The sequence below is a fragment of the Prosopis cineraria genome, unplaced genomic scaffold (genome assembly GCF_029017545.1).
Source record: "Prosopis cineraria cultivar Desert tree isolate PC_DT_omini unplaced genomic scaffold, ASM2901754v1 PC10, whole genome shotgun sequence".
In the NCBI taxonomy this organism is placed as follows: domain Eukaryota; kingdom Viridiplantae; phylum Streptophyta; class Magnoliopsida; order Fabales; family Fabaceae; genus Prosopis; species Prosopis cineraria.
This window is the reverse complement of record NW_026555341.1, coordinates 11,147,815-11,165,362: the sequence shown is the minus strand read 5'-3', so window position 1 is coordinate 11,165,362 and position 17,548 is coordinate 11,147,815. Positions and strand designations below refer to the sequence as shown.

Here is a 17,548-nt window from a genome sequence, read left to right as displayed (position 1 = left end):
CTCCAAACTTATTTTACTAACCCATTTCATTTTTTTAGTATTTATATACTAGAAGCCCTTTCATTTAGGCATATTTCTTTTGACACACACACATTTACGACAATAATTTCTACTTTCAATAATGGTCGCTTTTACAACCTTTCTTCCAATTAATGGCCATCAGCTTAGATTTTAATTAATGGAATTGCTATTTGAGCAAAAAAGGAAAGAGAATTTAGAGAAAGTACATTCCATCACGCAAGACTGCAAGAGTGAAAAAGAAAAAAAAAATACTCCTTTAGTCAACATTATAAGTTTTTTAATATCATACTAAAAAATATAAGACATTTTAGATCTTTTAATTTATAATTAATAAGATTTTTCTCAAAAAAATTTAATCAAAGTTGTAATTACTGATTAATAATAAGGTTTTTTTTAATTGAGACACTTCATTAAATATAAATAAATATAAATAGATAGCATAAATTTAAAAATAATTAACTAACTCATTTTTTGAGGTAATAGAAAAACATATACTTCTTTCGTCTTAAATTATAAGTCACTTTTAAATAAAATCTCATATATTAATAAACCTTATGAAATATACTTAACAATCTTATCTTTTTAAAATAAAAAAATAAAATTTTAAAAATACTTATTATTTAATACATTGAAAAAAAGATAAAAATTAATTATATAAAAAAATAATATTAAAATTAATGTATTTAATAAAATTTTAATTTACTTAAAATATTTATTTTAGGGTTGAGAAATTTTTTCAAAATATAAAGAAGGAGCACTAGAGCAGTGTGATATTACATCGTTTTCTGAGCTAACAGCACGCTGCTTCACGCATTAATTTTGAAGCCAAAATCTGTTTGGCCCTTGGGATTGATGAGGACAAAAAAGAAGAAAGAAAGGATAAATAGAAATATAGAATGGAAATGATTTGAGGAGGCTGAGGTTGGTAAGGACAATCAAATGCCGCTATTTACTGCATCTTCCCACCACCAAACAGACATATAACAACATCCTGTCTCCTGCTCACCTTCACTCTGCAATTTTAAATGTAGGAGTTTGACAATTTATTCATAAAGATTAAAAAAATTACTTAAGTTAAACTACTTATAAAATAATATTCTTTTTATAAAAAAATATAAAATATTTTTAATATTTTAATGTATAATTAATATTTTTTAAAAAAATTATTTATTATAAATAAATCACTTTATATTTGAAACACTCTATTAAATAATGATAAATATAAAAAGATAATGTTAATTTAAACATAATTAAAAAATAATATAAATGTAGTCTTCACAGTTTCATGCAATTTTAAATCAACTCTTTGTATTTTATTTCGTTTTTAATTGAGCCGTTATAATTAAAACAATCTTGCAGTTTGCAAAAAATTTAATTTAATGCTTTTACCCAAAAAAAACAATTGATTTAAAGCACTGTTCATGTTTTATTAATTTTTTCATGAAAATTATTTATGTATAAAAAAATATTCAAAAGGCAGCCTACTTATATAAATTTTGAGTAATAAAAATTACGTGATTAATTCTAAAGTTATATAATCATTGAATAAAAATATAAAGTTCTTAATTTTATTTTGTTAAGAAAAAATTTAAGGACTTTAACTTGTAGGATTAAAAATTTAATCAATTAACTTATAAGAGCTCAATTAAAATAAAATAAATTATAAGAACTTAATTTAAAATTAAATAAAATTGTAAGGACTTATAAATATATTTTTTTAATAATTAACTATTTTATTGAGGTGAGATTCAGTAAAAATTGCTTTATATTTTTTAAGTAAATATCATTTTGGTTTTCTTAAAATATCCCTTTTAATCATTTGCATTGAAAACTAATTCCATTGATTTATGTGAAGATTATAAATTTTAGAGAACATGAATTTATATTTTAAATTTAGATAAAAACCAACCTCTAAATTTTTCCCTCCATCTCAGTTGATAAAATAATTTTAGAGGTGACTCAAAGTTTTAAATTATAAGACAGTTTAAAAAAAATAACATTTTATTATATATATTTTTAATATTATCCTTTTTTTTATTGTATTATCTCTCTCGCTTTAAGTTTAGTAAGTGAAGAATATTTTAAAAATTTATATTTTTATTTTAAAAAATAAAATCATAACTTATATTTAGTTGTTTTTTTTTAAGATATGTAATTTTAATTAATGTTTTTTTTATAAAGTGGGACAAGTAAGATGCAACGAGTATATCAACAATTAGTGGCTTTCTTCGTGAGTCAACATGCCAGCACTCGATGCTGGACACACCTCGTTCTCTGTTATTTGTTAAGGTTACATTCACACACACACAAAAAGCGATCCACTGATGCTTGTTAAAGCATCTTTCACACACAACAAGAGAACCTTACCTTTCTCTTTTTTATGAAAGTAAATTAAAGTGACTTGACATTTTAATCATTTCTTCTATTAGACAAATTAACTGACCTGCCTTTTTTTGTTTTTGAAGTAGTTTTTTAAGGAGCACATAATATTTTAATATTTTTATTAAAATATTTTTATCTTTAAAATTATTAAAACAAAATATTTTTATCATTTCTATTAAATTTTTTGACAGCCAATATTAAAAATTTGATAAAAATAAAAAAATATTATATTTTAATAACTTTAAGAGTAAAATTATTCTAACAAAATATTAGGATGATAGGTGTCCCTTAAAAAATACTTTAAAAATAAAAATACACCTTAAACCTTTATTCATCCATCACAACCCTTCTTTTGGAGGAAAACTATTCTTTTTTCCTTGCGTGATCATTCACTCCATTCATCTCTTTCGACGTGTTACTTTTTTTTCCTTAAAAATTGTTTATAATTATCTGTCTTTTTTAAAAATCAAGACAACATTCTCTAACTACTTGGGGAATCTGCATTATGTGGTGAAGAATCACGAGGGGATAAATTAGCTTGAAAACTATATCAAAGGGTAGTGAAGAGGCTAACTTGAAAACATGATGACTAGCACCAGTGCAAAACTGTGGGAAGAAATACTTGATGATCTCAGATTATGTTGAGAATGAAGAAGGATTCAACAATGTGATGGTTGTTAATATGACTTTACTACTGATGTAATAAATAAAAATTAACACTAACAATAAGGCAAGAAATCCCATGAAGAACTTCGGGAGAGTCAATTGAAGAGTTAATTATTTTGAAAGATTGAAATATTACCTTTGATCACTTACTAGTTTGTCAAATCCATTCATAATATTGATAATTAGTTTGTTTTGTTTTCTTTTTTTATTACATCACTCATGTCCTAAAATATAAGATAAGTTGATTCAATTTTTTCTATAAGTGAAATCAAATTTAATGTCCTTCAGTAATTTTTGTCTACTATTATTAATCCATCAGGCTGTGGGGACTTAGGGAGCTAGTGGTTAGATTTTGATAAGTATGATATAGGTTTCCTTTATCTTTTGAATGGTTCTTCAAAGCCTTTTCTTCAAAAAAAGTAGTAGTTCCAAGATAACGTTAGTTGTTACTTATTATTATCTATATTATTCATATAAAAAGTACAAGATAATATTAATTTGTAAAATAAATTAATAGTAATTGACCATTGTGAAATGTAAGAAAATTCTGATATATTAGTTGCAATTTTTAAATTACATGTTAAAATTTTAAAAAGCTAATTGAGAAATTGTTATGAGACATATCTTACTAACTACAAGCTGAAATATTAAGAGGAGAAAAAGGTGCACTCCATGTATTTAAAGTATAGGAAAAATCAATGTAAAATCCTACAAAATCATAAAATTATTATGAAATTCCATGTCTTTTATTGAAATTGCCAGTTACGATTAGATAATTGTTAATCATTATTGCTCAGTTGTGATATGAAAAACACTACTAACATTTAATAATTATTTAATAATAACTGACAACTTTAATATGGTAAATTGACAATTCGGATGAGGGGATAAGATTTTAAAGTAACTTTATAATTTCATGTGACTTTTTTATATTTAAATTTTTTCCGTATTGATTTTTAGAGTGAATTTCACCAAAGACTAGGGGGCAAAGTCTGTTGGATTTGAGGGAGAAAAAATGTCAAAACAATCAACTTTACTTTTTATTTGAAATAGGTCAGTCTTGCAGAGTCTATCATTTTCATGCAGTGAATAAATAAACTGGATGGTACCAAAATGTGCCTTCTAACAAGTGAGTCCCTCACAGCGACAAGTGGCTGTCACACAGTGGGTTTTGTCATCTCTCTGTCATTGGTCAAATTTCCGTGTTTATTATCACCGCCACGAGCATCACGCCATCACATGCTTGTTGTTGCATGATTTAACTGGCGGATGAATCTCTGAACCAGCTTGTTTTGGGGCATGCGTCCGCATTCGGTGCTGTGATTATCAGGGTCTGAAACAATCCTAACCTTTTATTTCAACTTTGTCATTCATTTAAATTAATTTTTAAATATTTTTAATATTATATTTATTAAAATAAAAAATATAAAAAATTTAATATTAAATCTAAACTATTTAAAATATATTTAAATAATTAATTTATAAAATTTATAAATTTTTTAATATTAAATTAGATTATTTAAATTATATTTAGACTGTCTAAAGTTCATTTGGGCAATTAAATTATAAAATTATAAAATTTTAAATATTAAATTAGACTACTAAATTAAATTTGAACTGATCAAATTGATAATGAATATATTTATTAAAATTTTAAAATTTTTATATTAACAAATATATTATTAAAAATATTTAAAAATTAATTTAAATGGATAGTAGAGATCAATTTGAACTAAAATTGAGGGTTGAGATTGCTTCTAGTCTTGATGAGCAAGCGGTGCGATGAGCACCCAATGCAATTCATTTTGGTATTTGAGTCTTGAAATATGAAATTGTGTTAAATAAATATAATAAAAATATCTTCAAAGTATCTATAAGATTGTTGTTAGTAATAACTGTGTTACTTAATAAGAGTTTGGATTAATTTAAATGGAAAGTGATAATATTTTCAAATTACCTAGGATACTGGACAATAGAAGATATTTAGGTGGCCTGAAAGATAGAATATTTTTTTTTTAATTTTATACTATCATAATATATATCCAAACTCTAAAAAATAAAAAATAAATATCTAATGTGTCAATTTGAAAGTGTATAAGGTATGGTTGCTGGATTCAAAAATCAAGGCTAATGTGGTGAGCACCACAATAAAATATTATCATACATTTACAAATTGGTTATATTTTATAAACAATATTTCTCCTGATTTAATTTTTGTGAAATAATTAATACTTCTTGTATTAAAAAATGTAAAGTATTTTTTGAAAAGTTAAATTTTTAAAAATGTAAGGCATTTTTAATCTTTTGAGGTATAATCATTGTTTTTTTTTTAAAGTGCTCTTATTGATAAATGACTTTATATTTATTGTAAGGTGTTTAATAGAGGTAAATATAAAAATATACGATTAGTTTGAAAATAAGTAACTATTTTATTGGATAGTAATATTTAATTAAAAAAACTTTATATTTTTTAATGGAGGGAGTAGCTCAGTTTATTTACATGTTTATTTGTTAGTGAAACATATCAAACACCTAAAATATTCGGTGAACATAAAAGTGCACATTTAAATATACATTTGGAACTAGTCTAATTTGTTTATATACTTGTATAAGAATTGTTTTTTAAGGATCTGAAGAGAATTTTTTTTATAGGTATAGGAAGTTCTGTTTGGAAATTAGAAAAAAAAAAAAACTTAAACAAGTAATTTGAGTCCTTTCTTTTAGGCATATAAATATAGGGTTTAAAAGTATTTTTATTTTTTTAAGCTAAAAAACCTCAATTATTAAAACTCAACTTCCACCAAAAGAGGGGACTAAATAGATAGCTCGATATACCTACTTGAATTGTTAGCTCTAGATGAACCATACTTGCTAATTTAGATATTATAAATTTACTAATGTAAATATTTACCATTAAAACTTATACACACACATATTAAGATAGTCTTAAAAATCTTTTTATGGTACAAAATACAAAGTATGTATATAATAATTTTATAATTTACTCTTGATCAATTATATATATTTCATTTTCCTTATCTTTTATACCCTAGTTCCAAGTGCCATCACATGTACTTATGTTCATTTCCAAACATTTACTTGTGGCTAAAGGTTTCCAATACACACACACATTAATCGAAATATTATTTATGTTGCTCAAGGAGCCAGTCATCTTCCCTGATTAATTATTTTCTAAAAACAGTGGTTGGCTCAATCATCTTCTATCATATATACCAAAAAAATCTGACCTATTCGGAGGATTAAAACAGATTTTTTTTTTTTTAAAAAAGATTCCCTCTAACAGAGCCTGTCCTTCTCATAATGAGCCGGCCGTGTTATCTCCCTTGACCATAAAAAGGATGCATCCTTTACATTCTTTCTGGTCTTATATATAAAGAAGGGAGAGAAAAATTTATAAGATATGTTTTTGTTCTAAATTTTTTTGGTCATATATATTATTAATATATACATTTAAAAATAATACAAATTAATTTTTTTTAATTTTTAAAAAGAATTAACAAGTTTTAATATTTTCTTTACTTCCAGCGTAACATGTTAAAAGCGAATCGTGAATAAGATAATAGTGCTAGCGCATTAGTAGGATGTGGGTGTCCATTTCTCGGCTTTCATTCAATTATATCATGAGTAAAATACATTTACAATCTGCTTATAAAAAAAAATTTACAATCTCTGTATTTTACTTTAATTATGTATTCCTCTCTTTTATTTTTAAAATACATATCAATATCCTTAAAATCAATAGGTGCAAAACACGAATAATATCACTTCTAATTTTAAGGTTTCATTTTTTATTCACACAATCATCAGTTGACTATTAAATTACATATGTTAGGCCAAAATGTTACATTTTTTTTCATATTTTAAGATTATTAGTTATGTAAACTTATTTATTTAACATTTTTTCAAACACTTAAATATATAAGTTTGTTCAAACAATATTTCAAATATCTATGTACAAAACACTTAATACAATAGGTATTTAATATAATAAGAGATAAATTAGTGAATATAATTTTTCATAAATTTTCTTTAAATTTTATAATTTTAATATAATTTTTAAATTATTTATTTAAATATTCTCATACTTAGTTATTTAAAGTTTCTTAAATAACGGAGAAAGAGTATACAATTAGAATAGAAGGGAAAATTAATACTTTAAATTTTTTAACATAATTACAAATGATTTTTTAAAAAATATTTAACAGAATATTCCTAATAGTATCAAGAAAGACAAATTGGCTTATTGGCCAAAAAAAATCTTGTATATAAAAAATATGAACCAAAATTTTAAAATTTTGAATATGGTCAATTCACATTGATATACAAAAGATTATTATTGATATAAAAAAATTTATTATTAAAAATTTAAAAATTTACAAAAGTTTATCATTGATATACAATGGTTATATAATTGACAAATATAACAAATCGATCATAATATAAAATATAACAAATGTTTAACTGTTTGCTTAGTTTGATCTTATAATATGGATTATATATCAAAAAACCCTATTAAGAATTGGATTAAAGTATATGTTTTGAAATTTCATAAGAAAAGGTATATGTTTTGAAAGTAAAGAGATTATTTTGTTACAATCTAGAATGTATCCGAGTAATGAAATTTCAGTATCCATTCAAAAAATAGAGAAGATGTATATGTAATTTTAATAAAATAAAAAGAAGGAAGTGAGTATATTTTAATCTAACGCAACAGTGGCTTCAAATAATAGCATTGTTTATAAAAACTATTTTATTTTTATAGGCATTTTCAAAATTTTAACCTGCAACATTATTAATTTTATTTTGGAATAAAAATAATTTCAATTTCAAATGCACCGCATATATATGTTATACAAAATAAAAATATAATACTTTTGATCATCCAAATAACTGCCATCACATGTACATACGTTCATTTCCAAACATTTACTTGTGGCGAAAGGTTGTCCTGTTCTTTAAAACCATAAATAGTCTTCTGAATTTTATGCATATATATTGGATTTTTGACTTTTTTCAATATCAGCAATCATTTTTCAACAAGCCATGATTTTTGTTGTTATTTACTATAATTAAAATTTTAAGTTTTATGTGTTTTCTTTTTGCTATCAAGTCTTGATCTTAAAACGTTATTTAAGGACATGCAACTCTTATAGTTAAACAACCTTGCTAGCTCTCACCTGATTTGCTTAATTTAAGATTATCTATCCTGTCCTCAACCTATAGCATTAGCAGAAAAATAACGAGAATGACAATATATATATATATATATATATATATATATATAAGTGTGTGGGGGGATAATCAACCAATATATATTAATGAAACTTGCAATCTTCTCAAGGAATTAATTTTCAGAATATGGCATTTCCTAAAAATCCCACTTGGTCTGAAATATAATATGTTTGGTATGCTCTCTCTCTCTCTATATTTTAATTATACTCTTATTTTATTATTTATTTCATGTTTTATTCAAATAATTTTTTTGTCAGAGTAAGAGCTAATTTTATTAATAAAAATACATTACAATTACTAATAAATTTTTTTAAATAAATCAAATATTAAGTATTATATTTATTTCATTTAAGAGGACAATAATAAAGATGTAATTTTTTTAAAAAACAAGATTTTAATTTGAGAAAATAGCAATTAAGAATCTCTTTATGAAGTTTATATTAATCAAGAATTAATTATTATCAAAATTTAAATAAAAAAATTCAAATGTATTATTATTAATTTAAAATGAATTGTTATTATTAAAACATAAATAGATAGTTATTAATAAATACTAACTTAAATAGATAAGTAATTATTCAAATTTTGATAATAATTAATTTCTTAACTCATACAAATTTCATATGGAAGTCTCATTGCTATTTTCCCTTTTAATTTTTTCTTTAAGAACAGATCGTCCTCCGTTGCCTCGATCCAAGCCCGTGAGTTTCCTATTTGCCATTAGCTTTCAACACCGCGGCGAGCCTGTGAGTTTGCTACTTTCTCCTCGTTGACGTAAAAAATACCGTTTTGTATTTTTCGTCTTTCTGGCTACTGGGTCCCTCTGATAAAGACGCTTCCTGCGTTACTCGATTCGGTGGGGTGGCCTGGTCTCCATGTGAGCTGCTTTTACCCTCTCTTCCAGTCTTTCTCTCCCTTTCTTGCCTCGTCGCCATGTTTATTTTCCTTCGCTCTTTCCTCCCACATTCATTTCACAGTCCCCGAAACATGGAAAGTGGGAACATTCATTGTTAATTTATTACGACGATGCGGTCTGTTTAATATATTTTCCCTTCTTCTCTTCCTCCTTTAATTCTCTCCTATTTATGACACTACCTTGTAACTGTTGGAATATCATTCAACTATAAGTCACTTTGCGGATCCGAGGACGAGCTCTGCTGGTGAAAATGGAGCTCAAGAACCAGAATCACTGGCAGCCATACGGACATAGTGTACTGTCTAGCTTTTCCTTGCTGTTCTTCACCGTTTTCTTGGCGAGTTCATTCACTCAGTTGAGCCATGCCTCGCCTTCAATGTACTCGGTATGTTATAGATGTTTGTTTCAGTTTCCTCTCTTCATTGGCTCGATTTACTGCTCCAGATTTTTTCTCCCATTTCTACTTTTGGATGCATATGGAGCATGCTGTCCCACTCTCCCGGAAGTTTTGGTTTTTCTGTCTTGTTTTGCAATTTTAATATATACCCCCCCGGGTTTTTTTTGGTAACTGAAGCCCAACCGTATGTAGTTTTCTTGTGGATTCTGAAATTTCCAGTGTATTGTTTCTTATGTTTTCTCTTGATAACGGAAATTGAAGTCTGATCACCTTTCACGCGAGAACTCTTTGTTTCAGATTTATTTAGTGTTTTTAACTGACGTTAGAAATTGCTGTTATGGTGAACTTATTACCGGCAAGAAAGCAGGAAACCGAATTGTATTTTAAAGTTGATTAATTTAATTCTGTTGACGTACAATGGTTGATTAAACTTATCTAAGAATGAGACAGTAAAATTTTAGATCTCAGGTTGATTAACCAATTGATATCTGTCATTTGCTGAATTTTTTATACAGCTAGAATAACCTTCAAGAAAATCAGTCATCATTTTGCTACCAGAAAGTGAAACTGGTCTTTTTGTTTCAGAATGGCAGTATCTTATAACTTGAAACCTCCTTTATGCAGGCACAGGGTGCTATAAAACCTCGGCACTTGCGTCTACTCAAGAGTGCCTTAGAACGTGAAATTGTAAGACTTGATTCAGCAGCCAATACATTTTTGAATTATTTACTGAATTCTGCAAAATCTTCCACTTTATTATATTATATATTACCATTTTTCTCTGCATGTGTAGTCAACATCACAACTTTCTGATCAGTGGACTCCTCTGGAAAACCAAGGCTGGAGATCATGTGTGGAATGCGGAAGTGAACAACGTGAGTCAAATTATTACGATGCAAAGTCTTCTGTCTGTGTGTTTTTCTTTTTTCTTTTTTAAAATGAGAAACCTCAGAACACTTTGGTACTAAGTTATGACTAGTTCTTGCTATATTTCCGTGACTGGTACTTGAAATCTGAGCAGCATTACCAGACAAGTCTGAGGGATATATCCAAGCGTTTCTTGACGGAGGGTTAAACCAGCAAAGGATGGGGGTAGGAATTTAAAGCATATCATTAAGATCAACATTGTTGTCATATATGGATGTATAAAAATGGATGACTTGTAATGTTGCGTCTTTAAAGATATGTGATGCAGTTGTTGTTGCGAAGATACTGAATGCAACTCTTGTTATTCCATACCTTGAAGTTAATCCTGTTTGGCGGGATTCAAGGTACTTGCAGGAGTCACCCTTCTTTGCCCCCCCCCCACTTTTATATTTATCCCTTGGATTGTGAATGATGTACATTCTGGTGTCTTCTCTACAGCTCCTTCAAGGATATATTTGATGTGGATCACTTCATTGATGTACTAAAAGATGATATTTCTATAGTTAGAGAGCTACCTGAAGAGTTCTCTTGGAGCACGAGGGAGTATTATGCTACTACTACACGAGATACCAGAATCAAGGATGCTCCTGTTCATGCCTCTGCCAACTGGTATCTGAAAAATGTTTTGCCTGTTCTACGGAGGTTGGTAGTTACCTGAACCTGTCACTTTATATTTGCCAATGAATGAGTTGTTTCTGGGTCACGCACCTGCCAACTGGTATCTGGAAAATGTTTGCCTGTGCTGCAGAGGTGGTAGTTACCTGAACCTGTCACTTTATATTTGCCAATCAGTGAGATATTTTCGGGTTTGTGTGTGGTTAAGAACAAAATTTTATATGGTTACAATCATTTTGGCATTTGCCATGTATAATCATCAATCTGATAATCTCTGGAAATCTGTTATGATAATCTGTACTTGATTATTCTCTGAAAACACATTGCACAAGCCTTCATTGCTCAGTTGTTATCATTACTTTGTCTTGGCTTCAAGTAAAAAAAAAAATTAAAAAAAAACAAGATATGTATTTTCAGAGTTCAGTAATTTGGGCTCAGATGCTGAGATATGAATTGTTACATCAATGTTTTCTTGTGTAGCTAAACTTATCTTCAAATCTTGGTTGTTAGATTTATGATATCAGAGTCTGGGCCTTTACCATTGGCTCCAATCATGGCCTCTTTTATGTTAGTTTTCATCGTCACAAGTGAGCTGCACCTGCATGTTGATTTTTCTTTAATTATTTATTTTAACAACCTAAAATTTGGTACAAATAACATGTCATATGCATGAGATGTAGCAAAACATCAAATTTGATGGCATTTAAGTAGCCGGACATGATTAACATTTATGCTCTACCTTGAGGGTATGCGTTAAAAGAAGCTTATTTTAGTCTGATTATCCTTTGTGAAGCCCATGATTATGTTCATAATACATGGCTAGAGTTCTTACCTCGTTTACAGTTTACCACTTCCCAAAGTCCTCTGCTCATCATTAGTCTAAAATACTATGAGCTTTTGATATTCTAGAATCTTCTATTTGGTGCAGTCATGGTGTTGCTGCAATTGCTCCATTCTCTCACCGTCTGACATTTGACAACTTGCCTATGTATATCCAACGGCTACGCTGTAAAGTCAACTTCCAAGCATTACATTTTGTTCCTCACATCAGAATACTTGGAGATGCTCTTATCAGCCGCCTTCGCTATCCTCAAGGCTCTGCTGGAGAAACCAACTACCTCAAAGAGGTCACTGATGCAGGCGATAAGAGAAGGGCAGGGAAATTTGTTGTGCTTCACCTACGATTTGATAAGGTATTGCTTTAACCTATCTGTTGATGATCATATATCAAGTATCAACATGGGGTTGAAATATTTCCCTTGCTTGTTTCCTTTATTATGGTGGAGCAACATTTGGAACATTCCTCATGTGCTTGGGTTGCATGTCACTTCTTAAAAAAGAATATGCAATAAGTGAATGAATAGTCGTAGCAAGATTTTTAGGCTTTTAGCCTTGGAAGTTATAAATATGCCTACTTTCACTTGCATATATTCAAATAATAAGAGGAGGTGTTTGATTTTGCATTCATATCCAAGTGATAGACAACCTTTCCTGAATGATCAAGCAGCAAGTTAATGAAACAAAAACACTGGTTAGCGTGATTAATAGAATATCTTTACCATTAGGTAAATCGTCACGTTTCCTTCCATTTGAATGCTATCCGAATTGACAGGAAAAGGAATCTTTTCACTCTCTATCCATCCTTTGGTTTGTGGAATCACTGTAACTCTGAACTTTTACATGCCTTAATTCTTCATTTGGACTTGGTTGATCGAGCTTTTAATGTCCTGTAGGATATGGCGGCGCATTCAGCCTGTGACTTTGGTGGAGGCAAAGCTGAAGAACTGGCTCTTGCGAAGTATCGACAGGTGATTTGGCAGGGAAGGGTTCTTAATTCACAGTTCACTGATGAAGAATTGAGGAGTCAGGGCCGTTGTCCATTGACACCAGAAGAGATTGGATTGCTGCTAGCAGCTTTAGGATTTGACAACAGCACACGTTTATATCTTGCCTCTCACAAGGTCTACTAGTTTTGCTTTATAGTTTCTCTCAATACTGACCTGATAATGTGAGAATGAGACACTTCTGATTTCTCAGTTGTTAAGTGCAGTTATTGTATTTTCCAGGTATACGGTGGGAAAGCAAGGATTTCAACTCTGAGACAATTGTTTCCTCTGATGGAGAGCAAAAAGAGCCTTGCTTCGGCTGACGAACTTTCACAGATCAAGGGAAAGGCTTCTTTATTGGCAGCTGTTGATTACTATGTTGGCATGCACAGTGACATCTTCATCTCTGCTTCCCCAGGAAATATGCACAATGCATTGGTGAGTAGTGCTGGATGCTTTTCAAGATATGTAAGATAAACTTTCATTGATATGACTGTCATATTAGGATCAAAGACTATATTAAGAATGAAAAAATTCACATGTTCTAATATTTTAAATATCATAGACTTTATTATAACGATTTAGCATAGGCTATGATGGTAGATGATGATCAATGTTGTGATGCTGACAGGTTGGACACCGAACTTACTTGAATTTAAAGACCATTAGACCAAACATGGCATTGATGGGTCAACTCTTCATGAATAAAAATATCGGTTGGTCGGAGTTCCGGCAAGCAGTGGTGGCAGGTCACCAGAACAGACAAGGTCAAATCAGGTTGAGAAAGCCAAAACAGTCCATATACACATATCCTGCTCCTGATTGCATGTGTCAAGCACACACACACGAGTTGCTCACGGATGAGTAGCCTGTGTGTGCTAGAGTTCAGTGGCTTAATTATTATTTATAACACTGGTCGCTTGATGAAATAAAAAGAGCATTGACACTCCCATTTTCACGAGGGTCGATCACGATGTTCTTGATAAGGGAGCTCGAGGGTTTGTATTGTGAAGGGATATTTATTTGTTTTGTATCTGATTTACGCTATAACCAGGGCAGTATTGTTATATAGTATCATTAACTCATTCCCACATTTCCTGATCTCTCTCTCTCTGTGCCCCCCCCCCTTCGGCTAGTAACATCATGAAGTCGGAAAACCATGTGAATAGTAAAACTGTAAAATCATTCCCGCCATGCTATATAGCGTAAGGATAGGTTTTCCTCAAGGAGTAGGTTTCTGGCAGCACTGATTATCTCTTACCATTCATCTTTAATTTTTTTTTTCCCAATCTAAAAAACTGAGCACAGAAAATGTTAAAGATGACGATTGGATATATGAAAAATCAGTACTGAAAATATAAAATATGAACATTGAAAAAATTAAATAAGAATTTTTTGATTTCAGTTAAAAACTATGGTCATTTTTTGAAATTTCAAAAGATTCAAGAACCTTAACTGTCTGTAATTAGTATGTCATTTTCACACTTTTTTTTTTGAGCCAGCAAATCCCTGGCACATGCAGGAAGGGTTGTTCTATTATCATATGTGGGACACACCGTACAAGTCTGATTTGGTCGTGAAACAAAAGGGGGGCCAAAAAAAAATTAATAAATTTTTTTAAATTATATAAATAAAAATATAATTTCTCATAATGTCATAATCTATGTCAATAAATTTTAAATTAAAAAAATTATTATTCTAATTAATAAATTATAATTTTTTTTAATTTTTGTCATTTATTGAATAAAAATTATGATTGGAGTTTATGACTTTGAGAACCTGTTTTTTAATAATTAAAATTATAGTTGATAAATTATAATTTTTTATTTAACTCTTATGATTCATAAAATAAAAATTATTATTTTTTAAATAAAAATTATGATTGAGATATTTTTCAATTATAAAATTTATATTTAATAAGTTATGATTTTTTATTCAATTTTTACAATATACAGAATCAAAATTATTATTCGTTAATAAAAGTTGTGATTGAAACTTATTATTTTTAATAAAGAATAAAATGATTTTTTCATTTTAAAATTTATTAACACAATTTTTTTAAATATTTTAATAAAATTATAACATTTTCACAGATTAAATTATGAATTATGTTTTATAGAATTTGAAAAATTTTATTGTCATCCTTCCAAATTCTCCCAAAAAGAAATGCTTTTCCAAAAAAAAAAAAGAATAAAAAACGATGCCAAAAAAAGTCCGGTTTAAAAGCATAGCCACACTCGGCGGGTTTTGGTGGGGAACCATGGCCTGAAAGAAGCACGCCGAGAACGAGATGGGAGACGACGAGACTGTGAAGAAGGAGGCGCTGCAGATAATTGGACTTTTCCAGAATCTTCCCCGTCTTGTCGTCTTCGATCTCGATTACACACTTTGGCCTTTCTATTGGTATTCTCTCATTTGTCCCTCTCGATTGATTTACTATGATATTAACATTCGATCAAATTTCTGAACTTTTTTTCGCCTCTACACGTTTATTTATTGCATGGGCATGGAAGCAATTACGTATTAAACAACAGAAATTGGACTTTTGGTTATTCTAGGAAAGGCGGAAGGAGGAAATGAATACTAGATGTTTGCTTTCGAATAATTTCCTTGTTCATGACAGTTTTTTCCTGCTGAATCTGGTTCTACCCTACGAATTTGGATCCTTTTCGAGTGGAATTGGAAAGATATTTATTGTATTGATTGAGAGTCGTCTATCATTGAAATGAAATGAAATCATTATATGGTTTATAGGCAAAAGACCAAAATTGTTTACTTCGTTTAGAATTGTCCTTGTTGTAATATTAAGGCGGGTCTGGTCATTGATTTCTCAATATTTCTTGATGTTGGTAGTACGCTCAGCTTCTTTCTTTTTTGTTCTTCTTCTTCTTGTTTTTTTTTTTTTTGACCTGAAGCTCGCAGAAGAGTAGTATTATAAAACTATATGTATATATTGTGGAAACAAATAAAACAATAGAATATCACCTGCCTTTGGTCCTAAATTTAGGAGGTAGATAACTAATTTACAATGATTAAGAAGGTTACTTGAGTTAATTATTTGTAAAAAAATGTGTGTTGGTTTTCCTAAAATATCCTTTTAATCATTTACATCATAAACTATTCCTATTGATGGAAACCCCCCTTTAAGATGTGTAATAAATGGGATAGTTTGGGGAAAATTATGAATTTGGGAGACTAAGCAGATTGAGGTCTTACATTTAGGACTGAAAAAGAAAACCCCTGAACTAACTCCTATATTTAGGATGGGAGGGAATATTCACTAAGATGTTTATGGACTTTCATGAGTTTTTTTTATTAATTATGTCTTATGAGTTGTTCTTAGTTCTTAATTTCCATTTTGAATATGTTGAATTGCTTACTTGTGAGCAAACATGTGCGAATCATACCTCAAAGGTGTAATATTATTCAAAATATACAAGTTTACCTATAGAATCCAGGAAAGTTGAACCAATTAGTCCTTTTTTTTTTGGCCCCTATAGATCATATACGATTTTGATTTAATATTGTCTCAGTTGTCCATGGTACTTAGTTTTTTTTAAGTATTTTGTCAGCGAGTGCTATTATGAAGATGACACCCCTTACCTTTATCCACAAGCAAGAGGAATATTGTATGCACTTAAGGAGAAGGGGATAGATGTGGCAATTGCTTCTAGATCTCCGACTTCTCATATAGCTAAAACATTTCTTGACAAGCTGGGCATGCAGTCTATGTTTGTGGCGCAGGTGAGCAGATGACTAAGTTGCGCTTTTGAAACATTCTGTCATTTGGATGTGATCAAGTGATGTTCTCACCTTACGTCTATCTTTTACTTATTTATATGGATGTCTTCTTGCAGGAAATTTTCTCTAGTTGGACTCATAAAACAGATCATTTTCAGAGAATTCATAGAAAAACTGGGGTTCCTCACAGCTCAATGCTATTCTTTGATGACGAGGATCGGAACATTGGAGCAGTAAATAGTTTCCCTATTTCTATCAATCTTTTTTGCTTTAAATTTGCTTTCAGGGCAGTGAATCTTGTTCTGTGTTCGGTTGTCAAATCATTGAGACATCTATGTAGGATGTATTCACTTGGGATTCAAGAAACAAAAATATATATTTTTTTTAATAGAAAGAGCTGATTCTATGGTGAGGTTCATGAATTTCTTTTGATCCATCTGATGTATGCACAGGTTTCCAAAATGGGTGTGACAAGCATTCTGGTCGGCAATGGAGTAAACCTTGCAGCCTTGAGGAACGGATTGTCACAGTTTTCTCGAAACTCAGGCTCATCAAGCAGTAGCTAATGAAATGAATGTTGCGTCAAGAGCTTGTGTTGTTCTAGATATAAAATTAGGTTTATCAGTGGGGAGATTCTGGTTGGAGCAATGTTGACTATGGTAAACTTGTAATAATTGAACCTGATTCATTTGTAAGCATTTTCCAACATACAAATATGCCTTGTTGCTTATAGGGAGATGGACAATGTTGCAATTAATATGGTAAAATAATTAACAATGCTGGCTACAAGTTTCTTCGCAAATA

At 29.4% G+C, this 17,548-nt stretch overlaps 2 protein-coding genes across 2 annotated transcripts; both read left to right on the top strand.

The window, feature by feature from the left end:
• The first annotated feature begins 9,174 nt into the window (after window positions 1-9,174).
• LOC129321697 (O-fucosyltransferase 39-like) lies at window positions 9,175-14,104 on the top strand. The gene is made up of 10 exons (XM_054967574.1): window positions 9,175-9,623; window positions 10,260-10,322; window positions 10,429-10,510; window positions 10,657-10,727; window positions 10,818-10,906; window positions 11,001-11,204; window positions 12,106-12,370; window positions 12,911-13,138; window positions 13,244-13,441; window positions 13,635-14,104. Exons 1-10 carry the CDS (start codon window positions 9,489-9,491, stop codon window positions 13,869-13,871), a joined length of 1,572 nt encoding a protein of 523 aa, XP_054823549.1. The 5' UTR covers window positions 9,175-9,488; the 3' UTR covers window positions 13,872-14,104.
• Window positions 14,105-15,237: 1,133 nt separating this feature from the next.
• Window positions 15,238-17,546, top strand: LOC129322845 (uncharacterized). Its single transcript, XM_054969277.1, has 4 exons — window positions 15,238-15,406; window positions 16,576-16,747; window positions 16,861-16,977; window positions 17,197-17,546. Exons 1-4 carry the CDS (start codon window positions 15,294-15,296, stop codon window positions 17,308-17,310), a joined length of 516 nt encoding a protein of 171 aa, XP_054825252.1. The 5' UTR covers window positions 15,238-15,293; the 3' UTR covers window positions 17,311-17,546.
• The last annotated feature ends 2 nt before the right edge of the window (window positions 17,547-17,548 follow it).

Coding starts and splice junctions, on each gene's coding strand:
- LOC129321697 (XM_054967574.1), top strand. CDS start 9,489: ATGGAGCTCAAGAACCAGAATCACTGGCAGCCATACGGACATAGTGTA. Junction 10,323..10,428: donor GTGCCTTAGAACGTGAAATT/GTAAGACTTGAT, acceptor CTGCATGTGTAG/TCAACATCACAACTTTCTGA. Junction 10,728..10,817: donor TAAACCAGCAAAGGATGGGG/GTAGGAATTTAA, acceptor GCGTCTTTAAAG/ATATGTGATGCAGTTGTTGT.
- LOC129322845 (XM_054969277.1), top strand. CDS start 15,294: ATGGGAGACGACGAGACTGTGAAGAAGGAGGCGCTGCAGATAATTGGA. Junction 15,407..16,575: donor ACACTTTGGCCTTTCTATTG/GTATTCTCTCAT, acceptor GTATTTTGTCAG/CGAGTGCTATTATGAAGATG. Junction 16,748..16,860: donor AGTCTATGTTTGTGGCGCAG/GTGAGCAGATGA, acceptor GTCTTCTTGCAG/GAAATTTTCTCTAGTTGGAC.